Genomic DNA, 26,442 nt, shown 5'->3' with positions numbered 1-26,442 from the left:
TTCTCCAAACTCCATGCTCACAGTGCACTGTACACACCATTATCTACTAAGGAACTCATCTCCTAAAAATTACTATCTTTTTTCTTTAGTCTCTTTATTATTACCATTGTATCACTCTTCTATTGTTTTATTGCCAAACTAAACAAAGACTTTCAAATCTCCAGATTAAATCAGAAAGACAGAAGTCAAATTACTGCCTGAAAACAGAAACAAAACTAAACAATTAACAGCACAGCATCAGCAGATTTATTTCAGCAATGGAAAAATCCCACCTCTGCAGGCATGGCTCCTGTAATTAATCGACATGCTGCATTTGATCTGATCTCATTTGTTTATACAATCCTTTATGGGAGCTATAAATACAAAGATGTGGACAAACTGAAAAATGTATTGAAGTTTGGCTGTCACTCAAAATTATTTATATGGAGAGTTACCATATGGTGCCAATTACACTGATGAGAAAAATCATTCAGAAACTCATACCAGGACGACTTTTTAGGTAGACCGTTTGTCTGTATATAATAGACAGACAGACATACAGAGAGATAGATGGATGGATGTATGGGTGTTCAAACTACAGAAGAACAGATAGACAGACAGATCGTTTGTCTGTATATAATAGACGGATGGATGGATGTATGGATCGATCGAAGGTTTAAACAATAGATAGTTAGATGGATGGATGTATGGATGGATGGTTTAAACAATAGATAGATAGATGGATGGATGTATGGATGGATGGTTTAAACAATAGATAGATAGTTAATGATAACTCTAAATGTAGAAAACTAACATTATAATTTGTACAACCCATATTTATTTTTAGTCTCATTTTCAATCAATGATTCAGTTATTCACTCATAAAACTTCCTGTGTTATTACTAGATGTTTCATTTTTGAAGACTTATTTTGTGGCATATTTTTGATGGCTGGTTGTCGCCACCTATTGGTTAAATAATGTAATTGCTGCCTACAACTTTCATTTTTGAGCATCAAGTTAAATGCAAATCTTTACCATCTTTACCTGTTTGTAAACTAAAGACTGAATCACTTTTTTGGCATTTTTTCAGACACAGATTTGAATGCAGCGATTCGAAGGATTAATAAACATGCAGCTCACTATCATTTATAATTTATGTTGCGTGGGTGTTGAGATCCCAATCTTTTAATGATTAATCATGCAGCTTACACTGAATGCACTGCTGCAGGCTAAACAATAGTGACAGAAAACACCTTTAATAACCTAGGAAACCCCCCACCACATCCTGAATAACCTACTACAACTTCTTCCGTCATCGTTATATTTTACAGGAAGACCAAAATGCTTTCATACATGTGATTTGAATGACACGAGAGGCGATCTCTCTGTGATCGTTACAAATTTAGGATTAATCTACCAGTAAATGTATTAACCCACAGGCCATGTGTGTTCCAAACCGTGGGTTGTGATCCGTACGAATCACAGATCAACCGTGATCCGTTACACCCCTAGCTCTCACGATTGCAATTTACTCATGCAAATACTTAATTCCATGTTTAGTGTAAAGCCAGGATAAAAGTGTCATTATCACTGCCTTAACATGCATCATGGTGTGTTTTTGTGTTTTCATGTAGACAGACATTTTTTTAAAAACAAAAGTGGGGAAAACCCGTTTATAAAAATACCCTTGTACATGTGGACATGGTCTAAGACAGACAGACAGATCCTCTACCCAGTGCCAGCTTGATGTTTGTGTTGTGAATCATCATCATAATCTCTTTAAATATCATCTGCCAACACATCAGCTGTAGCTGCAGGTCAGGCTTTATTCTTCAGTTATTGGAATCATGTTTCAGCTCTTCAGTTGAGTAAACTGATCTTCTAAATTACCGTCAGGAGTCAAACGTCTTGCATGTGGTGTACAGATAAAATCCTGCGTTTTGACATTTCTACAGCTTAAATTGCATGACGCAGCATACAAGAGGGCATCAGCGGTTCATTCCCTCCTGGTTTTTTACCCTGTTCATTCTGTTAGTGTAGTTTTTTTGGCATACAGCTTTACGCGTTACCCAATATTAGAAGTCGGATGTAATCCAGACCTCTGAGTCAGAAAACCAACCAATCTCAATGAGGCAAAATGAAACTAGCCCTGATTTGGACAATATTGAGACACACACCCACTCTCCTTCTCTCTCACACACACAAACACGCATACATATATGCACACTGGCCGGGTGAAGCATGGGAAACACATGGCACTGATGAGCTCATAAAGAGTGGTGATGAAGTGAAGGATTTACTGGAAGAGCCACCCGTTCACTTCCTTCATTTAAATCAGTCCATATCCTATCTCAGCCAGCAGCAGCAGGAACAGTACAACGGGAAACACAGACCTCTTTTCCTTTGAAAAGTGGCGGAAATGATTCTCCCTCAATCTGACCGGGCAACTCAGCCATCCATTCCTCTTTTTGCACCCTTTCTGGCCCCCTTAATAATTTTTGCCCCTCCTTCTAGACATCCTTTTCTCCATGGACTAAATTTTCCACTCTGGCACATAGATAAGACCCTACTGCTAACAGGATGCATGGCAAACACAAAAAAGACCAAGACTTTGTTTGCCAAGACTGTATTCTAACCAGTGAGTGAGTGATATGCACTGTTGTGACTTCACTTGCCACAAAATTAAAGAACTGAACTGAAATCGACAAGCAATTTTCTTAAATCATAAATATATTATTTAATATTATTATTTATTCTTATATAATGATATACACTACTTGACAAAAGTCTTGTTGTTGATCCCAGTTGTAAGAGCAACAAAAATAACTTGACTTCGAGTTGATCATTTGGAAAAGTGGCAGAAAACTAATTTTTCTGATGAATCATCTGTTGAATTGCATCCCAATCATCAAAAATACTGCATAAAACCTATTGGAACCCGCGTGGACCCAAGATTCTCACAGAAATCAGTCAAGTTTAGTAAAGTAAAAATCATAGTTTGGGGTTACATTCAGTATGGGGGCGTGTGAGAGATCTGCAGAGTGGATGGCAACATCAACAGCCTAAGGTATCAAGACATTTGTGCTGCCCATTACATTATAAACCACAGCAGAGGGCAAATTCTTCAGCAGGATAGCACTCCTTCTCATACTTCAGCCTCCACATCAAAGTTCCTGAAAGCAAAACAGGTCAAGGTGCTCCAGGATTGGCCAGCCCAGTCACCAGACATAAACATTATTGAGATGGAGGAGACATTAAAGATGAATCCAAAGAATCTTGATGAACTCTGGGAGTTCTGCAAGAACGCTTTCTTTGCCACTTCAGATGACTTTATTATTAAGTGATCTGAGTCATTGCAGATATGTATGGATGCAGTCCTTCAAGCTCATGGGAGTCACACACAATATTAATTATTTTTCCAATGCACCATGACTTTATATTCTATACTGTACATTATTTCAGTTAAGTGACAAGACTTTTGTCTAAGCAAAGTCAGACCTTACTGTCCTAATTAAATAATTAAAAATCAAAGTATGAACATATTTTATTTTAATAAAATAAGCATAATCTGAGGCCTTTGCCTTTCATATAAGACACTTCTGATAACAAATGATCAACTAGAACAAGCGACAAGACTTTTGTCAGGTAGTGCATTAGAGTCAAAAACATCTCTAAAATTAAATACATTTTTACTATTTTATACTTATACTATTTTACTACTACTTTACTATACTATACTATATTATACTACATTTATACTATTTTTAATAATAATCCTTATTTTTTTTAAATATTTTTAAACAATTATTTATAGCGTTTTTAGCAATGCATATAAATTTGTCTTATTCTCCATCTTGGATTTTTTTTTACTGAGCTTCTTTTAATGTATTATTAGATTATGATATGTGGTGCTGCCTTCAAATTTGGCTAAAGAGTGTGCATTTAAAGTACACTTAAAAGTATATTTTCAAAAACTCTATGTGCAGTTAACATTTTATTGAAATAAGAGGCTGCTTAAGTTCTTTAAAAAAATAAGCACATTTTATATAGTGCCAACTTTAATGTAATTTCCTTATGGATGCACCGACTTTTCAATGACTTTGGTTTACAGCCAAAAGGAAAAAAGCTACTGTCCAACTTAACTGCTGTAACGCATTCACTGTTATTAAAATTTAACTGCATTTAAAATGTGGTTATATGTGTTTTTAATGCAGTTTCATTTAAGTTATTGAGCTCATTTTAAAAAGTCTTACAAAATTACATTACATTATCTAATACAATTAAATGATTATTTTCATTTTGATTTTTGGTAAAGTGCATCTAAAAATTTGTAGTTTTTTCTTTTGTTTCATTGAGGTGCAATTTTTTATTTTAATTTGTCTTGTTTTTCCCAAAAAACATTCTCACACTAATGTGTTCACTAATGACACACTAAACACTTCATACACACATAGTTTCTGCTTTAATAATAACAGACACATAAATGTGTATTGTACAACTGTATGTCACTGCAACCATTATTCATCGAAATCTTACTTGTCAGATGCTAGTTTGCTTTATCAAACCCAGAAATGTAGTTTGTGTAAAATCGTTTACATGATTACACTCAGTATGCATACTAGCATATTGTACATTATATCCAGGTAAGCAGAACAGGAGATTGATATAGAAACCTGTAAGTCATCTGTGATTTTTTTATTTATTTATTTATTTTTTATTTAATTTTCTTTTTCTACATAAATCAAAACTTTTCAGTCTGAAACTTCATGGCATTCTCAATAGACATTATCTGAACATAAGATCTTAATTTTATATCTCGAGCTGAGTCTCTTAAATCGTTGAATTATTTTAGTCCAAATTTGGGGAAAATATGGACAAGCCTATCAGCCTATCAGCCTGGGTTACATTTTTTCAATGAAATGTTGGTAACTTTAATTTAAAGGGCACCTAGGTTACCCTTTTTTTCAGATTTAATATGAGTCTTTTGTGTCTCCAGAATGTGTCTGTAAAGTTTCAGCTCAAAACACCCATCAGATTATTTATTACACCTTTTATAAGATTCTATTTTATACATTTTTCAACCCAGGCTCATTCCGAGAACGTAGTCCCGGGGACGTTTCTGGAGACCGCGAAATACGTCCCGGGAGGTACGTATTTGTGCAGTTTTTGTTTTCGCGAGTCCGCGAGAGGCCGCTGTGCGCGCTTTTTCCCGCGCCGTTCTCGCGTAAACCCGCTAGAGGCCGCTGTCGAACGACCTTCCGCCCGTCTGCCTGTCTTCATGACGGAATGATTGACCGTGCGACCGGCCAATCGGCTGACCCACCCTCCTCCGTCCCCAAACCCAACCAACGACGGTTCACAAAAGCCGTCCAGAAAAAGAAAAGTCCTCGTCCGGTTTTTACCACGGGACTACGTTCTCAGAATGAGCCTGGGTTGACATTTTTGCACCAGGAGGCTGTTTTGTTGTACTGCACCTTTAAGGCTAGTCTTCCCTGCCTACCGTTTCTACGTGCCTTTCTGCGTGCCTTAATCTCCTCTCTCGGCTGTGTCAGACAACAAAAAGACATAAAGGAAGCAGATCTCACGTAGCGTTTGTGAGAAATACTACAGTGAGAACTTTACCAATTGGTATTTGATGCATTTGTTGTGTTGTCAACTTAACGACGAGTCGCATACAATGTCGTTACAAAGTTCACGCACACACACACAGATACACACACACACAGTGCAGCAGACACACATGCACAGACAGACAGACAAAGCGGATGTTTAGCTTTGCACTCTTTTTGCACGAATATGTGACAGGCTACAGGTTAATCTCCACTGCTGTATGGATATCTGTTATGTTAATGTACAAAATAAACCTGATTTAACGTCTACAAACCGGGATTGAAGCGTCTTCCTTTATAATTGTTCTGACACGCGGCTGTGCTGATGAAGTAAAGCTGAAGTGAATCGCTGTAATTCATTACACACATGCTCTGTTTTAAAACATTTTAAACTTGTAAAACTCACTCTTGATTACATTTGATGATGATTGATGATCCTAGCGAACTGAACACACCTTTTATTCTCGGTTGCTTTGCGGTCATCCTCTCTTGTTGATATGATTATACATGTGACTACCGGGACATGTTAATACACGCAGCTGTCAATCAATTCAGTGGGCGGGGGGACCGCACTCCTAAGTAAAGTTGTGGTCGATCTTAAAACCGCTCCAATTGGTCCATCGTTTTTATGTTGTTAAATTGAAAAAAAAGCACAGGGTGTGTTTATATCACCCCAATATGACGGTCTATACACTATACCTGCACATATGTCTGTCCAAACAGCTTGAAAAGTACATTTTTCACCATAGGTGCCCTTTAAGTGCCAATTCTCACTATTAACTAGTGGCTTATTACCTGTCTATTATGATATAAATTGTTATATATATAAATATATATTCAGCATAATCTTATTCTAGATCCCAACTACAACCCAATTACTCCCTTAATAACTATAAATAAGCATATTAACAAGGAGTTTATTGAAGCAAAAGTCATAGTTTTTCTTTTTAAGAATTATATCTTAAAATAAAGTGTGACCCAACTGTTTGGGTTTGAGTTTGTCCATATCTTACCCAAATTTGGTTTAAATCAGCCCAGCATGTTTTTGTGCAGTGTTATCGTATTTCTGAGTCAGTTTGACTCAGAAACAGCAACACTTGATCTTGAACGCTAAAAGCAAGTTACGGATGAGTCAGTGGTTTGTTAGTGGTCTGGAGGTTACTTCCTGTGGGTTAAGGTTGTAGACAAGGGTGTATCACACCAGACAGACACACAAACAAAGACAGCAGAACTGACTATAATTCCTTTTCATCTCTGTTTTCAGGAAATGCATTTCGGGTAAAAAGGGCCCGGGGTTTTCCATGTAAGAGGAAAAATGAAAGACACATTAACAGAGCAGTGCGGATCTGAGGTTTTTGGTCACTGTCGCTGTAGGCTACACTGGTGGTGGTTAAACTATGCTTATTGGTTACAGACCAGCTCATCTTTACTGTACGACTCCAGTGAATATTCAACCAAACAAGGACGGATATAAATAGAATGTATGTTAAATCAAAAGGCGAATGAGTCAGTCCAGACAAACACCATCTGCTGCCAGCTGTTGTACTGGAGGGGACTGGAAGATTTTAGATTGGTTGGTTGAAAAGTGGTTGTGGGCCTTAAACCATGTGCTCCTATTTCACTTAAAACAGATATTATAAATAAAGTAGGTGATATTATGCCATAATAGCTAACAATAAACAATAAAAATCACTAATCGATTATTATGATTACATTAATTAAGAATAAATGTTAAGTATTTTAAAAAGTATTTTAGTTTAAAATGTTTCATCTGTATATTTAAAGGCACATTATGTAATTTTTACCACTAGAGGGAGCTTATTCACTACAAACAAAGGCATAGTTTGATGATGCCATGTGGAATCATTGGAGTTCATGGGTCATCATTTCGTTCAATGGGACTCCTGCAGAAAACATGTTCATGAATGAGCTAAAGTATTTAACACTTATTATCATGGAAGTATAAAGCAGAATAAGGTTAAAAAAAGCCATCGAAATGAAACTAGACAATTGAAGCAATTGCTGATGGGAGACAAGCTTCTACTTCAAAAACAGCAGAGCTTTTATTATGTCACAGTCCACCACTTCACATGGGAAAGTAGCAGCACTGTTTATCATACTAAATAAATTTAAAGAGCCCCTATTATGCATTAAAAAGGGTCATATTTTGGTTTTGGGGAACTCCAACAACAGTTTGATGTACATATAAGGTCAAAAAACACATTCATTGTCTTATATGCAATTATTTTTACCTAATTATCCTAATGACTCCCATATGATTCGTTCAGCGATCCATTTGTTCCCAAACCCCTCCTTAGCGCGATGCTAATCTGCGCTGATTGGTCCGATGACGCAATAGTCTATTGCGATTCGGCTGCGTTCAGCAAGAGACAGAGAGAAATGCCCAACACGGCTTATCAACAATATTAAAGTAGTCAGAGTGCAGAGTGTATGTGTGAGCCCAATGCAGGAGGGCATTACAGCAATGAAGTTTAACACCAACATACAGTATATAGTACTGTATTCTTAACCATGACACACTTTCAGGATTAATCCACACAGTGGCAAAAGCTAAACTATTTTGAAACTTGACCGCCGCACGTGTGTAGGAACAGCTGACAGTGGCCATAGCAATGACAAACAGCAGTGGATGGCGAGCTCACAAACGCATTTAATTCCACAAACAAATTGGCACACATTGCGTTTTCAATGTGGCTTTAGACGTGATTTGTGAATATAAAGAGTTAACCAGATACAGTACAAGCCGTGTGGAGCGGTTACAAGTAACAACACAATTAAACATAATTTGCAAGCTAGAGAAAACAAGGAGGCAACCATTTTAACCAACACGGCTAAAGATTCGTTACCAGGACAATTCATTTGAACTACTCAGAGTCGACTTTTCAGATGAATCAATAGTTTTAAACACAGTGCACTTTCAGATTTAAGCCATAGCTAGATATTTCACTTCACTTAGAGCTGTGCTACACTGCATGAAAGGTCATTTTCAAAAACCCATAATAGGGGCTCTTTAAGGGTTGTGTTATAATGCTGATCTGTGCAGTCTAATAAAACACACAACACATTAAAGCATTTTTGGTGTTTCCCTGTTTTCTATAAAGCCAAACCGGAAATTGAGGGTGTGTGATGTCATTCCCATGGCGACACAGGATATGCTGTTTTACTAGTGAAAATTGCTTATTTTGTTGGATTTGAATGTTCGTCGAAAACATTTGAGATAACACAAGTACACAAAATAGTCAGCAAAATATATAACGCTGTTCTAGTGATTTTTGTATATAAAATTTTTTTTTTTAATGTACGTATTGTGCCTTTAATTATTCATTTTAATAATATTAATATTCTTAATATAATGATATATTTAGCTATTGTGATACTTATAACGCATGACTTAGGAAAAAAAAATAGACCATAATATTATGCTGTTTAAAATGAATTTTAGTAGCCTACGTTTAATTTAAATATTTCAATAAAAAGTGTCCAGCAGGTGGTGCCGCAAACCAAACTCCTACAGTAAACTACTGCAGTTTGTGCGTGTATTTAAAAACGTAACATTCTGTAGTGCATTTATTTATTCTTTAAGGTCATTTGGTGATTTCAGTCATCATGCAGTATGCAGTCATATCATTCATCTTCTCATTAGTGACATGCAGTCTAAACAATCTCTCATATGGCTGATGCAAATTTCCTTTGCTTGATCTGATTGGACAGCAATCATGGGACTGATTATTCCACTAAGCCAATCACCGAAAACAAGGGAAAAAAGAAGTGGAGTAAAAGCAAAACAGCAAGTGTACTCAAGTGAAAGTAGAAGTACACATTTTTACTTAGTAAGTAAAATTCCTGAGTAAAACTGCTCAATTACAGTAATTTGAGTATTTGTAATTTGTTACTTTACACCACTGTTAACGATTTATTGTGAAGCTGCCATTCACAGGTAAAACATAGCCAGACATCACATCTTAAACTGTTGTCACATTGTACTTCATAAGGAACATAAGAACTGGATTGGTATTTAACAACTCCCTAATGAGAGCCCCAAAACTTTACTATCCATTGGAGTCGAGAGTGTGACCTCTATAAAGCATTTGGCTCTTTTTTACCTATTCACTATCCACATATCTGAGTTAGCTTTCACCATATGGACACATGATGAAGCCATCCATAAGCGAGCAGCACTAAATCTGTGTAGAATCCCATAAGACCAGAGCTATGAGGAGGTGAATAAAAAAACCATTCACATCTAATAACGCACCAGATCCCAGGGAGGAGACGAAAGCTTAAGAGAGCAACATGAAACAGCTGAACGGTGCTTTGGTGGGATTTTGTATATTAAAGAGTAGAAAAGAAGGGCTTACTCTGATTTCTGCTATGCCTAATGAAACATCTGCAGGTTACACTCTGAAATTAAGCACTGTTTAGGGTCAAATAAAGTGTATAATCATTTGAAAAAATATGAGATTTGAGGGGCACAATGCAGGAGTGCTCAATGTTTTGATTTTTGAATCCACATTCTCAATGCTGCCAAGTTCTTACTGGAGCGACAGTTTGTCGAATCCCCTTGAACCTATGACTTGGAGCGATGCCATGGTATTCTGACCTAAGAGGGCTTAAGTGTTCTCAAAATTTGTCTTTGTTCTGTCTTATTAGGTGCTAAGAGCATGAGGGCTGATCGACGCTCTTGAGGCCCGATGAGGTTTTCAGAAAGTGTAAAAGGTCACGTTCTCTGCGGTTCTCTAGGGAAGGAGACTATTCCCTACTGGGGTAAAGTTGATGGCTATCACAGCCAAAATTGAGCATTTGATTGGTCAGTATTGATAAATGAATTAGTTACTGAACATTTAAAACTAGAAGGTAGAAGCAAGCTCACTTAAACCTGGATTAAATGGGTAACACAACTCTTTTTATTCTGAAAAGATAGGTTCCTATGCCCATTCTGTACTTACAGTATGCTCTTCTTGCGCTCTCCCAATAAATTATTGATCTCCCAAATGTCTGAAGAAGAGTGATTCTGAATGTATAACCAAAAAGATCTAATGAAAAGTTATTCGTTGGATATGTGTTATTATTTTGATCATTGAATAGTTGGGCGATTATTGGATCAAATAAAACTAAATACTTTTAAAAGTTTGATGTTTAGCTTATTATAAGTATAAGAAACCACAAATCAGGGCATCATTTATGTATAAAAGTATACCCTTGAAAATGCAAAAGCCACAAATTGACTTAAATGATCTTCAATTTTGACATTTTAAACCTTAAATGAAAAACAAATTTGTTTTGAACAGTTAAACTTCACTAAGTATCTAAAGTGTTTTACTCCAATTACATTCACATTATGAAATTAGGACATATATTTTTGTTAGATTCAAACTTTTACAATTATAGCCTGTGTTCTTCATCATTTACAATTACATGCAGCTCGCTTGATGTTTGACATTCTAAAAAATTCAAAATTTTCATTCAAATTATTCAATTATAACTGATTGTGGGATTCAAACCTACAACCTTTCAGAAGTTCAGTATTATAACCATTGTAATTCACTATTTACCCTTAAGTTAGGTGATTCTGTCTTAAAGCTTGACCTTCTATGATTTTTGAACATAATTCTTATGACTTAATGGCAGGAATTATGGATAACAAATTTCATTACAGCATACAATTATAACCTCTACACCACAGTCCTGTCCTGATGTTTGACATTCAATAAGTTATTTAAAAAAAAAACTAACTTTTAAATGATATTATGAGAAACAAAATTAATCAAAGTAAAAGCTTGTTGTGGGAATTCAATCTAAAAACTTTCAGTTACTAACCCAGAACAATAATCACTGTACCAAGCAATTTACAGTTAGATGCTTATGTCTTGATGCTTGGCATGCAATAGTTTATTCATTCATTCATTTACTTTTCAGCTTAGTCCTTTTTAATAATCTGGGGTCGCTACAGCGGAATGAACCGCCAACTTATCCAGCATATGTTTAACGCATCGGATGCCCTTCCAGCTGCAACCCATCATTGGGGAACACCCATGCACTCTCATTCACACACATACACTACAGACAATTTAGCTCACCTAATTCACCTGCACCGCATGTTTGGACTTGTTCTTTGGACTTGTGGGGGAAACCGGAGGACCCGGAGGAAACCCACGCGAACACGGGGAGAACATGCAAACTCTACACAGAAATGCCAACCTGACCCAGCCGAGGCTCGAACCGGTGACCTTCTTGCTGTGAGGTGAAAGCACTACCTACCGCGCCACCGCGTCACCCTAAAATTCAGTGTCACAGCTATTTTAAACCCTGATTCCATACACTCAGAAATTATGTTTTCTGTTTGTTCAAACTACTTATTTTAAATGAGCTGAAACAACACAATTCTTGAGAGGTTTGTTTGGACAACTTGTTTTAACCCTTGTGCACTGTTCAAATTTACTACCTTTTGTTACCATGCATATTTTGACTTTCTCAGACACATGAAGGTAAGTGCGCTAAAGTCACTCTCACACACTCACAGACGCACATGGACACACTTTAAATTGCTGTTATACTCCATATAATATCCAGAACCCTATTTTTTCACAGGCCTATCTAAAGGTTAATGGTGCCAACTAATGATCAACAGTAAAAACAACAACAAGAAAAACCATCAACAATCAAAAATGCATGATTATATGACATCATACAGTATGTCATGGTTTTGTAATAAAAAAAAGTGGTTATAATGGAAGTCAATGGGGAAAAAACAGCCACCAACAGTAAATTGGGGAGAATAAATTAAAATCTAATGACGCATCAAAAGCTGATGTAGTTACTAATCATTCACATGTCCAAGACTGTGATAAAACGTTGAAAAAAATCCAGTCCACAACTACTTTTTATATTGAAAAAAGTAATTTTGTGTGTTATTTTTCACCAAATCAGTGATATCATTTATGAATTTGACAATAAAAGAGTTAAAATCCTGTAATTTTCTATACAATTTAGTAGTTTAGATCAGCACTGAGATTGATTAACAGATTTATGCAAAAAAGGAAAAAAAATATTAATCTGATGCAATTTTACAGCAGTTTAATTTAGTGAATGTTTTCATCCCAAACATAACAAAAGGGTAGTAAATTTGCCCAGATGGTATCGTTGAGTTCTTTTAAAAAATTCAAAGCATTTTGCAATAATATGTGTCAAAATAAGATTTGTCACCAACAATCATTCCACTAGATAAAACACAGAAAAGTTTATGGCCAACTTGAGACTCAAAATCACCGCAGAGTGCATGAAAACATCCCCAACAGCACATAAGGGTTAAGTTCAATCCACTTAAATAATAACAAAAACTAATAAGTTAACTTAATTCCTTCATGTTGTCCCAACACAAATCGATAATTATAATTATCGACTGTATAATTTACAGTGTATAATCATCAAAAAGCATTTACTATAAAATGGTTTAACTGATTCTAAATACGTCCACATAAAATGATGCCAATCACCCTCCATTCCCAGCATGTTACAGCTCTATACAAAGCACCAGCTCTCCATGTCATAAAGAGCGTTTTAGTGGGCTGGCGATTTGTTGATTGAATAACCATGTGGCGTGTTAAACCACTCACTTTTTCATTGCACATTGACCAAACCTCAGCCAGTGCCAAGAAGTGACGAATAAAGTTATATAAAATCCGGGTCCACAACAGTTACTCTATGCAAGGTCAGTAACTGTGAATAAAGCAAATAGTTTTAAAGCGTGGCCCAGGACTCTAGAGCCCAGGGTTCTCCTCTAGAGACGTGCCTGATATGGGTGTGCCAGCGCTGGCATCCTTTCGCTTTATCAATGAGTCTTTCACTACGGCTGCCAACACTGCCGTCCCAACACAGGGAGGCCTTCAGTGCAGGAAACACAGAGTGAGAGAGCTTTTTAACTACATAAACTCCCATTTTATACACCCATGTTAATCGGAGGAGGGAGTGCAAGAGACACTGAGAGATGCATTATGAACTCAGCTGGTGAGAAATGGGAAAAAAGTTCTTACCTTGGCTTCGCATTTCTTATGGGTGGCTGTTTTGCAGACTGTGGGCGGTAAGAGAGGGAGACGTGTTGGTTAGGGAGAATTAATAAGTTTGAAATAGTTGAAATCACTAGGCATCAGCAGAGCACTGGGAATCATAAGGAAACCCCACGGTTTTTGCAGGTTTCTTCAAGTCAAATTAAATACTTTTTAAGATCCTTTTATGACAATTATGAATGAAATTTTAGACATGTACAGGGCTTAACACTAAGGATTTTTTCTTATGGTTACTTCTGTAAATGTGCTGTGTTGGATGTGTTGCTTTAGTTTTCTTTCCCTATTGAGGGAATTTATTTTAAAATTGTCTGACAGCTGTTGTGAATTGTATCTCTTTGCAATAAAATGCTTAAATATAAAAAAGTTTTGAAATAGATTATTGGTTATTGGGTGTCGGCCAGATTGGGTAGCTTTACTTGGACATAGGAAAATCAAGACCTGTTTAAAATGATTTAAGACCTACAACCCAATGACCCCTTTAAAACCATTATGAATGAAATTTTTGACAGACATAGATACCCAGAGTCGGTTACTTCTGTAAACCGTTTTAGTATTATTGGAAGATCATGTGTTGCTTTAGTTTTCTTTCCCTGATTAGAGAATTACATTTTAAGAATTTGCTGTAAAAATGTCTAACAGCTGTATTTCTTTGCAATAAAAAAATGAAATATAAATAAAGTTTTAAGACGGATTATTAGTGATATAGTATTGGCCCGATAGAGTAGCTTCACTTGGACATAGGAAAATCAAGACCTGTTTAAAATTATTTAAGACCTATGACCGACTATTTCCATGACCATTTCACCTAAATTTTGTTTTTGAAATTTAAGATATTTAAAGACCTCGCGGACACCCTGACTGTTAACTATAGGATGAGATAAATGATGGCAGTTTATATTTGTGATGATTAATATCAAAATAGCAACAAATGTCTTTCTTCAAAGTATTTTTTTATTATTATTACTATTTAAGAAAATCAATAAAAAGAATATAAATGTAAAATGAAAAATATATAAAGTAAATGTATTATTTACTATTTATGAATTAATATTTTGGGGTTTTCATTTTTTTTATTTTAGGAAATGTGTTGGATTTTGTCAGTTTTTTATATTTGTAAATAGCAGTGATTTATTTTAAGTGACACCATGCAACAAGTTGCCATCTCATATTATTATAAATTTGTTTTTATTTTAGCTGAATTGTTCAAAATATTTTTTAATAGTATTGCTTATCGCTAACAATACTATTACTACATGTAAAGGCTGTTAAAGAGATAAAAGTTAAGTGTGAAACTGAAACAAGATTTTGTGTGAAAAATATTACACAAATATTTATTATCCCTTACTGTTATTTTCATAATAATATGCTCTTTTAAATTAGTACACTTATCAGTATAATTTAAGATAATAATAATTTAACCAAATCTTTATGCATAAAAATGTCACAAGAGGAGCATCACATTTGGCAACCCAGACTCATTCTAAAAACGGATTGCTATATACATTTCTGGAGAATGCGTCCCAAGAGCTATGTTTTACCTGCAGTTTTTGTTTTCGCAAATTCACCAGAGGCCTCCGTGTACGCTCAAATTACTCTCACGAGTGCCATTCGTGCCTGCTGTTCTTGCTTAAATCTAATAGAGGTCGCTATCGACTGACTGTTGACTGACTGAATGACTGACTGATCGACTGACCCACCCTCCTTCTTCCCTAAACCCAACCGATAGTGTTTTCAAAAGCACCGATTGACCAGCGCCCACCCAATAAACCCCTTCCTTGTTTATTTTAAATTTTTCTTCTGTTTTTGTCTTACCTGCTTTCTGAAACCGTTCTTCGCCAGACTTGAACCCTGTCGTAGTGGTCAACTCCTCTCTGCTTCTCAAGTCTGCCGATGTACAATAGCAACCTACCGGACAAACTGGTAACAGCAGGAAAGCCATCCATAAGGAAGTAATTGGTCAGCTGGTAAGCGCGAAACAGAACGCTGTCATACCGCCCTGTAGCATTCATTTTAAAGATGAAATGCAGCCATACAAACTTCTGGCTACATAATTCGTGATCTCCAGAAATGTATATAGGGCTGCGTTTTCAGTATGAGCCTATGTTGACATTTGGGGTCCTTGTCATAAAAAAAAAGAATACAAAGGCTGAAATGTTCTGAAGTGACTCACCTCGACAAAAAGAGCCCAGGTTCTCCACGCTCTGCCTGCACACTCCACATTGGCGCTTCTTTTTGAAGGCCTTTTCTTTGAAGACGTGTGGCTCACCCTTCCCCGTCTGGAAAACACAAACACATCATTACATATATATATATATATATATATATATATATATATATATATATATATATATATATATATATATATATATATATATATATATATATATATATATTTCTAAATGCCTTTCTATGTAACCCTCAACTCAAGCTTTCCTCTCAGCCACCTTCTGTAATCCCGTTATTTTGCCATTACTTCACTATTTCTCTAAATAATCGTGTCTTGTTCTGCTCTGTCATTGCTTATGCCCGACTGCCTTCACTGACCTGAACTTTTCTGTGGATTTCAGGCCTCTGTCTCTCTTTCCATGAACAGCAACTCATCTTTCAACTCTGAGAACAAAGACAAAAAACCCAACAAAACACCTTTTATCTGAGAGTGACGCATCTTGCAATAAGTATGCGTTTGGCTAAAATACCTCACATTATGTCCTCCTTTAATGCTAATATGCATGTTATCACTTCTGATTAGGTCAAAGACTAACAGACAGCGCAAACTTGTCGGCCAATGTTTGTATACTTAATTTGGTTTGGTTATTACTGTGTATGACGTCCCAGCAGAGAAGCATAATGCAGCTTTGTGTTTGGATGTGCACTTTTCCATTTGGCAGAGAGGTAAAGGGGTTTAGCACTCTTTTCCACTCTCTCTCTCTCTCTCTCTCTTTCTTTCTCTCTCAACCCTGTTTGGACAGCTGGCGAAAAAAGCAGCATGTGCCCGCTAGGTGCCATAGCTTCTGGCTGCTTCAAAGCGCTGGCACCATCATACACAGCCACCTGAGACCTTCACTGTGAAGAGAAAAATACTTTCTTGTTTTCCAGTTTAATGTGTTAAAGAAGTAGATTATGTTATGATTTACCTATTACACTTGCCTTTGAATAATAAAACATCTTGATCAGATGACCTCTCTAGGCAAGAAACCGCCTATAGCATTCTAGAAAGACTCAAAGTATCCCAGTACCCAAAAAAATTACCCTAGCAACCACCCAGAATGTAATAATCAAAAAGCAACATCTTAGCAACCCCTCAGAATGCACCACCATCCACAAAGTAGCATCATAGCAACCACCTATAACACAACACCACCACCCCATAGCAACACTTTAGCAACTACTCAAAACAAACCAAAACCCTAAAAATTACAACTACACAGTAACACCCTAGCAACTATCCATGAGCACTCCCCTACTCACATTGAGCAACGAGCACATAGAAACACCCTAGCAACCGAATATTAATACACTAGTAACATAATATCCATAGGAGCCAACCAAAACGCTCCAGAACTATATACATCATAACCATAGGAATATTATATCAACCACAATCAGAATGCACCACCACCCATATAGCAACACCATAGACTGATTTCATGGGCCGCCATTTTAAACAGCGAAATCGAGGCTGCAGTGGGAAGAAATCCGGAAGTATCACCTGAGTCACAGAGGAATGTTGGGTACCTGGCTGTATATCTTTTCAGCGAAGAGCAAGTGACACAAATTTATAATTTCACCGCCTTCCGAGTGACCCGATTGTCCGTTCTAAATGAATAGTGAAAATTAAAAGGGATATTGGACCTCATTTTCAGCTAAGTTAAGGGAAATGGCACTAGTTGGCTAACGTTATCTTCCCCAATAACATGTTTTTATATGCCTTTTATCAAACTTAAGTTAATGAACTGATTCTTTCACTATATTAGACTTGTCACGATACAAAATTTCGGTACTGAACTGTAAAAAAACCTGTCCATTTCCCGTTAACATTTAAGCACTGTTGATGGCGTTCTTAAACACCGCTGATTTGTCATTGTGTTCACGTGCTCAACAGAAATGACTGTGATTGGCCGTGAAGGTCATCAGTTTACCGCACTTCTCCGATGTTTACCGAGTGCAAACACAGACGAGTGATCCGTTTGCAATCTGTGAAGAGCGATGACTGAACTGAACTGAATGCTATTAAAGCGATGTTTACACCATATCTGCATTTTGAAATCGCGGCGACAGCTGGAGGTTTGTAGTACACAGCATGTTGTTGCAATGTTTACAGTGCTGATCCTATACATCCTGGTTTCTTCCCACAATTTTAAAATGGCCGCCACGTGAAATAAGCATATAGCAACCACCCAGGGCACAAACCACCCACAAAGTTGCAACATCAGAACATACAACCAGTCTGCAAATCACAGCAACATTTTAGCAACCACCCAAAACAAAGCAAAACTCAAAAAATATCCAAAGCCCACACCACACAAACCACACAGTAACACCCTAGCAACAACCCAAGAGCCCTCCCCTACCAGTATTATAATAACCCAAGCAACCACAATGAACATTATTACAAAAACTCCAAACACCTAGAACTAATCTATACCATCAAAACAAGTCTTGAAACACAAAACAAGCTCATAGAAACACCCTAGCAACAGAAGAAGATTACTACACTAGTAACATAATATCCATAGGAACCACCCTAAACACTCTAGAACTGTACACATCATAACCATAGGAATATCATATCAACCACAATCAGAATGCACCACCACCCATATAACAATACCATAGCAACCACCCAGAGAGTAGCAACATCAGAACACACAACCACATAGCAGAATTTTAACAGCCACCCAAAACAATGTAATGTGTATTTATATAGCGCATTTATGGTGTATGTCCATACACCCAAAGCTCTTCACAATTATGAGGGTGGTCTCTTTCCGCCACTACTAGTATGCAGCATCCACTTGGATGATGCGACGCCAGCCACAGGAGAACGGCGCTAGTGCACTCACCACACACCAGCTATTGGTGGAGTAGAGAGACAGTGAAAGAGCCAATTTTGTGGATAGGGATGATTAGGAGGCCATGATGGGAAAGGGTCAATGGAGAGAAATAGGCCAGGACACCTGGGTTACACCCTTATTTTTTTTAATGAAAAGTGCGATGGGATTTTTAATGATCACAGAGAGTCAGGACTCGGTTTAACGTCTCATCCGAAAGATGGACCAAAACCCTAAAAAACAAACCAAAACCCTAAGAATATCCAAAGCTCACATCACAACCACATAGTAACACACTGGCAACCACCCAAGAACACTCCCCTACTCACATTATAATAACCTAAGCAACCACAACAAACATTACAAAAACAACTGGTAACACCCAGAACAAGGCTAAACCATCCAAACAAATCTTAAAACCACCCAGTACAACATAAAAAAACACGCAGAATCACTCTATCAACCAAAGAAGATTACAACACTAGTAACATAATATACATATATCCACCCATAACACTCCAGGACTATACACATCATAACCATAGGAATATCATATCAACCACATTCAGAATGCACAAACCCCCCCACAGAGTAGTAACATCAGGACACTCTACCAGTCTACCAACCAATCACATAGCAACATTTTAGCAACCACCCAAAACAAACCAAAACCCTAAAATATTCAAAGCCCACATCACATAAACCACATAGTAACACCCTAGCAACCACCCAAGAGCACTCCCCTACTTACATTATAATAACCCAAGCAACCACAATGAACATTATTACAAAAACAACTGCCAACACCCAGAACTAAGCTATACCATCAAAACAAGCCCTGAAACCACCCAGTACAACATAACAAGCACATAGAAACACCCTAACAACCGAAGAAGATTACTACACTAGAAACATAAGAACCATAAGAACCACCCAAAACACTCCAGAATTGTACACATCATAACCCTATAATATCACATCAAACACAAAGCTATACTCTAGCAACCACCCAGAATATCACAAACGCCACATTTTTGCAACACCCTTGCAACCACCTGGAAAACTACACAAACCACATTATAACCCTAGCAAGCATATAGAAATAGCCAAGTAACCACTTGCACCATCATAACCAGACAGCAACACCTTAACACAAACCCAAGCAACCAATCCAAACACCCCACTATTCACACAGCAACCACCCAAATCATTTTCAACCACATCCGAATGTGCATGTTGTAGTTAAACATATAATAATGTTATTCCTGTCTCATGTAAAAGAATTTTTTTCATGAATGTTTTATAATAAATAATGAATTAGTTGAATTAGTACCAGATTGGGACATAATATCAGTGTATATCCATCAACGTAAAAATCAACGTAAATTCCTCAAGCCTTTGTCAATACAGTTACATTAGCTGTTTCCATACACCTATTTTTAATGCACATTTTGAAATATTGCAAAAAAAAAAGTTTAATGGAAATGCCAAGTTGCTAAATTTGGGAAATGCAAATGTAAAAACTTGCACAAGTGAGTAGGTTAAACGTTTTATCCGATCAGAAAGAATGTCTGTACACTATGATGGAAAAGCATTTATTAAATAATATGCATCAAAAAGTCATGTGATGTGCCATGTGATAATAACTATAGGCACGAATCAGTGGATTGAGTACATTGTAAAACATCTGAAATATTGTTTGCTTTAGCCAAGATCCGTCATCAAAGTGGTTGAGTATTATTACCTCACAGAACTGTCTGGAGCGGCTATGATCCCAAATAGCGATCTCACGCCTCCAAAACATAGTGTTTCGGATTTGTCTTCTGAAGCCCAATTCATTTATCAATAAGAAAGAAGGCCAATCCACTTTGGCCAATTATATACTCCGAAATGCGATGCAGATTCAGTTCCACATGAGGTTATTTATTAGCAAATGATATAAATATGAAAAGCGTAAATATTAGGTGAGCAGGTTACATTGTAACCCCGTGTCCTAACAACACTCCACATGATGAGATATGCACTGATAAGCAATTTGGTTGTTTGCACCAGACGAAACACAAACAAATTTAAATACAGCCATTCAGAGGCACAGAATATGCACTTCTTCCCGAAATGGTAAAGTTTATAATCTAATTAATACATATTAAAACTCTTTAAAATTATTAAATGCACGTGCTGAATCACTAATATGTGTTGTTTGGGTCTTTGAGTCTAAAATTTAAAGAACAGTTCTAAAGTTCAATTTTAAACGGTTTATTTCATTTTCAAGATCTGAGGTTGAACTATCTGCTGCTTTCAGTAGTATGGCAATAAATGTCAGGTAAAATGGCATTCAAACTCACATTATTAGCATTTTACACTGAATAAAGCAGATGAGGTGTTCAGTTTATTCACCTCTGAGAAATCGAAGCCGTTTCTAATATGTCAATTTCAGGTATTGGTTAGTATAAAAACTCCTTTTAATATGGAAAATATTGCTTCTATTGCTGCCATTGCTTTTATTTAGAACATGGTTAAAATCACTTGCTCCTGTTCTCAATCTGGCAACCTGCACTTGCATTTGTTTTGATCCAGGAGTGCAATACCTAGTTCAACCACTGGGTATTAAACTTACATACTGCACCATAATACATAAGCTATATTCCAGCTTTGTGCACAATTATAGTTTATATCTTTGGACAAAAAACAGCCACTGAGACATCACATTAATGGGGTCAGCTTGTTCCTTTGACTGTACTGTGACACAAGACTTCTTGAGCATGACTAAGATGCTTGAGAAATGTTAATAACGGACTATAATTGCTTAATAAGAATTGCAAGTCTATCAGTGACTTTTAAGCAAACATTCAAGATCAGCTGCTTCCGACGTTAGCAATGCCCTGTAAAAGAGCCTCATGACAAACATTATGTGTTTTGCCTCAAAGTGACCCATTTGAAGATCCACGGCTGTTAATAAAGTCGACTGTTAATGCAACCATATTGTCTTGTGTTATTTCTCTCAGAGTAAGCGAGAGAGAAAATCTGGGCCAAATCACGGTGGTTTGCTTGGCTGCTGCAGGAGTTCAATAAACCCACCCAAATGAAAAATCATCAGCTGCTTTTCCCTTTCTCTTTTACAGCTCCTTAATGCTTGGATTTCCTGTCTTTCTTCTAATTTCAGCCTGTTTTCCCAGAGCTCACTTCATTCATTTTCCTTACCTTCAGCCAAGGGTCAGTGACATCTAAAAATGTCCAAAATATTAAAAAACATATTAAAAATCTGGATGAAAATGTGCTAAGCTGATAAAAAAAAATGTATACAGTTTAAAAACATGTTCTATAAAATTATCATGCTTAATTATTTCGATTTTAGGACAGCACGGTGGCTCAGTGGTTAGCACTATTGGTTCACAGTAAGAAGGTCGCTGGTTTGAGTCCCGATTGGGTCAGTTGGCATTTCTGTGTTGGAATGTTATCCCTGTGTTTGCGTGGGTTTCCTCCAGGTGCTCCGGGTTCCTCCACAGCCCAAAGACATAAAAGTGAATTGGATAAGCTAAAAATTGGCTGTAGTGTATGAGTGTGAGTGTGTGAATGAGTGTATGGGTGTTTCTCAGTACTGGGTTGTGGCTGGAAGGGCATTCGTTGCGTAAAACATATGCTGGAATAGTTGGCGATTCATTCCGCTGTGGCGTCCCTGATAAATAATGGACTAAGCTGAAGTAAAATAAATGCATGAATGAATGAATTATTTAGATTTTAATGAAGCAGTTCTGTAGAGACAGTGCATTTAGGCCACTCAACCATCTCCACTGATTTTTCTAAAGGAGGAAAGCTGTTTCTGCGTCATTTCTGACTTATAATAAAAACAGAACAATGTTTATTAGCTGCTGTGGTACATGATGTACTGCAAACAAGCTTATTATATGCTACATAACCCATAAATGCCAACCTTTAAAAGTGGACATCAGCAGAAAGAATGGTTAAAATGGCATCCTGACTAGGCATGGGACGATAACCGATTTGAAGGTATACCTCGGTTTTTAAGGCTTTAAAACCGCAAAAGTTTTCTGTAATACTGTTCCTAAGGTATGTGTAAGATTTTTTATTTACATGTTTTTTTGGGGTTTTTTTTTTTAGGACAGCAGTGTTTGCTAAGCTGTATAATTTTGATAGTACAGTATGCAACCTGTTAGAATGTGGAAAAAGCTGTGCGGTAACGTCATGTTTGTGGGTTCTGTAGATTCAGTAGCTAATATGGCTTTCCAGCAGCTTGTCCCACCATCATTTTCATAAAAAACAAACAAACAATCATCAAAAAGTTGTAAGTATTAAAGTTTTTTAAGTCAGGCCAGGGTTTGGTTTAGATCATTTCTCCAATAAAAGGAGTAAGTAAAAGAGACACTGATACAAACCAATGAAATGTATTTTCTTTATATATCTTCATCTCAGGTTAGGTTACCTAGCATTCTCTTTTTTTGGGGGGGTGGGGGGGGGTGGGGCTTTTAAGCATTGTACTTGTATTGTTATAAATCTGAGATGACCAGGAGGCAGCTTCCCCCAATACAAGTCACAGGAGAGGGTTGGAATAACTTCAGATTAGGATGCTGATTTTTCAAACAATTAATACTTCATACAATTCATACTTCATACAATTCAATCTTTTTGGCTTAGTCCCTTTATTCATCAGGGGTCGCCACAGCGGAATGAACCGCCAACTTATCCAGCATATGTTTTACACAGCAGATGCTCTTCCAGCTGCAACCTATCACTTGGACACACCCATATACTCTAATTCACACATATACATGACACACTACAGCCAATTTTAGCTTACCCAATTCACCTATAGCACATGTCTTTGGACTTGTGGGAGGAAAACGGGGCATCCGGAGAAAACCCAAGCAAACACGGGGAGAACATGCAAACTCCACACAGAAATGCCAACTTCCCCAACTGAGGCTCAAACCAGCGACCTTCTTGCTGTGAGGTGATCGTGCTACCCATTGCGCTACCGCAAGGCCCTTTTCAACAATAATAAATAACAATTGCAATCTATTTGACTTATTTGCCCTGGATTGGAGTCATAAACCATAAAAATATATACATAGCAACACCCAAGTTACCACCCAGAACACCTTATTAGCCACATAATAACTCAGCAATACACCCAAAATACTCACAAACCTAAAACCCATTCACTAACCACATGACCATCTAAAATGTACCTGCAACCCTTTTTATGTGAGGACAGAATGAGCCTCTACATGTGTATTCATGAGTTTTAAGAATCATTTCATTCTGTTCAAGAGTTAGAGAAATTTTAGTGGCTCCATTCTTTTTTAACACTGTATAATCGTGATGTGAATCGGATATAATACAATTAACTTTTGATTTTCCAGGATCTAAAGAATCTGCACTGGCTTCTGCCAAAATACAAAATTATCAAAAAAATTGGACGATATTAAATTATTTTGTGCATCTTAAACTAAGAATTGCTTTCATATATACAGACCTGAGTCTATGATGAGCAGTTTAGGTGTTATCAGGGGTTTCATTCACCAAAATTCACTGAAATCTCTGTGACTTACTATACAGTTTGGTCTGCAGTATTTGTTTTAGGAGACCTAAATATTCAGCAATAAATTTCGACAACATTTTGAGACTCACAAATATGCCAGATACTGCTGAAAATATTAAATAAGTTGAACCAAAAAATGAAAAATAAAAAGTATTAATTACATAACTGATGATTAACCAAAGGAAGCTGCAGAAATACAGATAAATTAATGAATCTAATCACACATACAGTATATAGATTTTTGTAGAAAAATAAAGATGATATAAGCATAATAATAAGTGCTGGGGAAAGTTACTTTTGAAAGCAGTGCAGTACAACATTGAGTTACTCCCCCCAAAAAGCCATTACTTTATATATGGAAAGTAATGCGTTATAAGACTTTTGAGTTAATTTTGCGTTCCTTTTCCTGGCTGAGGTTTGATCTTTTTTAGAATTTGCAGGTGTTTTTTTCACCTTTTTATAGAGCAGCTCTGCATTTAACAACCACCTATATAACCTACACCTTCATTTTCCTTTAAACATGTAAGATAAAACTGCATTTTGAGAACTTTCTGAACCCAGAGCTATACAGTAGATGCTTTATATACAGATTAATGAAAGCATGTGCAGTAATGTGTTTGCTACTTTTGAATGTTTTGTGTTATTAGTTAAGTAAATTCACTATACATTGAGATAAAGATTGCAATAAAGCCTAAGAGTACTAACAAGAAATAATTTATACTAAGGCATAAACAGATTTTAAACCTTTAAAATGTTTAATAACTAAATGAACAGTAAGACGATAAAAAATCCCTCAATCAAAATAAACCTTTGAGCTTTAGACAATGAATACATTTCTTCACGTGGCCTTAACAAATGTGTAAATCGTTTACCAAAAAGAGAAAAAATCTTATGATATTACAAAATGTAGCCACAGCAGTGGCACATCCCCTTAACAATAAAGCAATCACAATAAAGCAATAACCATTTAAGTTTAGTCGAATTAACTCTTTTACATTTAGAATGTAAACTGATGTCAATCATGCTGTAGCTGGAGGTGGGGTGCAGGTGTAGTGCTTCGCATCCAGTTTTGTTTGTTTTTGTTTTTTTCAATGTAGTTTTTCTTGCAGCTGTCAAGAGTTGTACTTACACATAATCTACACTTAACGACAATCCACTTATTTTCTTCAATGAGTTCAAAATAACAAGAATCCATTGCAAAAATGTAAGTCTCCGGCCTGCCATTGATTTTTGAGTGAGTTGAGTGTGTGATTCAACCTGACTAAGGTCATTTTTATTCTGCAATATATTTTGTAAAAGCCAATTAAGCAAGGTAAAAAGTAACCTGCGTTACATTTTTTTTAAAAAGTAACTCAAATAATATTACTTATTTTTAAAAGTAATGCGTCATATTACTTGTTACTTTGGAAAAGTAATATTATAACATAATGCGCGTTACTTATAACATGTTACCCCCAACACTGATAATAATAATGCCTTATTGTGAAGAGGATTAAATACCACCCCCAAAATGAAAATGTCCTCAACATTTACTCACTCTCAAGTTTTTCTAAACTTTTATGAATTGAATTTAAAGATATTCTGAAAAATGTTGGAAAAAAGTAGCCATTGGCTTCCATGGTAGAAACAAAAACCCTGTGGAAGTCAATGAAATTAAGTTTAATGACAGATTTAAGTATTTTTTTATGAATGAATAAAGCAGTTTTGCAGTTAAACTCAAGTTAAACTGAAACATAAATGGAATGAAATGGTGCTTCAACTCACATGAACACACTTTATAAGCTGAGAAAGAATATGAGAACGTCACCTGACACAACCGAAACTTTCAGTCACTGCTTATGTAATTCACCCCTAATTAGCATAAAGTAAGTTTTCTAGCAATGTGCAACGATAACATGTATAATAAAGCTTACCTTTCCAGTGCTAAAGTCCACAAGAGTCCCAAATGACAAGACTAATCAGCACTCCATTACCTGCACTAGTAAAGCACCCTTTAAAGTGAGTGTGCAGGATCACATCTCTCAGCTCCGGCTCTCTAAGGTGTGACTGAACCAGCCGCTAACAGACTAACCCATTGCCCGGCTCACAGTGTGCCAAAAGCGGGCAGCAGGAGTAGAGACAGCCCCCAGGGCATGGAGCAAAGACAAGGCGGGACTGT

General features: G+C 36.6%; 1 protein-coding gene across 1 annotated transcript in view; it reads right to left on the bottom strand.

Moving 5' to 3' along the window:
* tns2a (tensin 2a) overlaps nucleotides 1-26,442 on the bottom strand; it is a 109,820-nt gene that overhangs the window by 43,222 nt on the left and 40,156 nt on the right. The window contains exons 2-3 of the mRNA XM_056448691.1: nucleotides 15,844-15,949; nucleotides 13,641-13,678 (exon numbers count right to left, since the gene is read on the bottom strand). Of these exons, the coding sequence (XP_056304666.1) occupies nucleotides 13,641-13,678; nucleotides 15,844-15,949 (144 nt within the window). The remainder of the gene's footprint in view (nucleotides 1-13,640; nucleotides 13,679-15,843; nucleotides 15,950-26,442) is intronic.

The sequence above is a fragment of the Danio aesculapii genome, chromosome 23 (genome assembly GCF_903798145.1).
Source record: "Danio aesculapii chromosome 23, fDanAes4.1, whole genome shotgun sequence".
Taxonomy (NCBI): Eukaryota; Metazoa; Chordata; class Actinopteri; order Cypriniformes; family Danionidae; genus Danio; species Danio aesculapii.
This window is presented reverse-complemented; position numbering and strand designations above follow the sequence as displayed.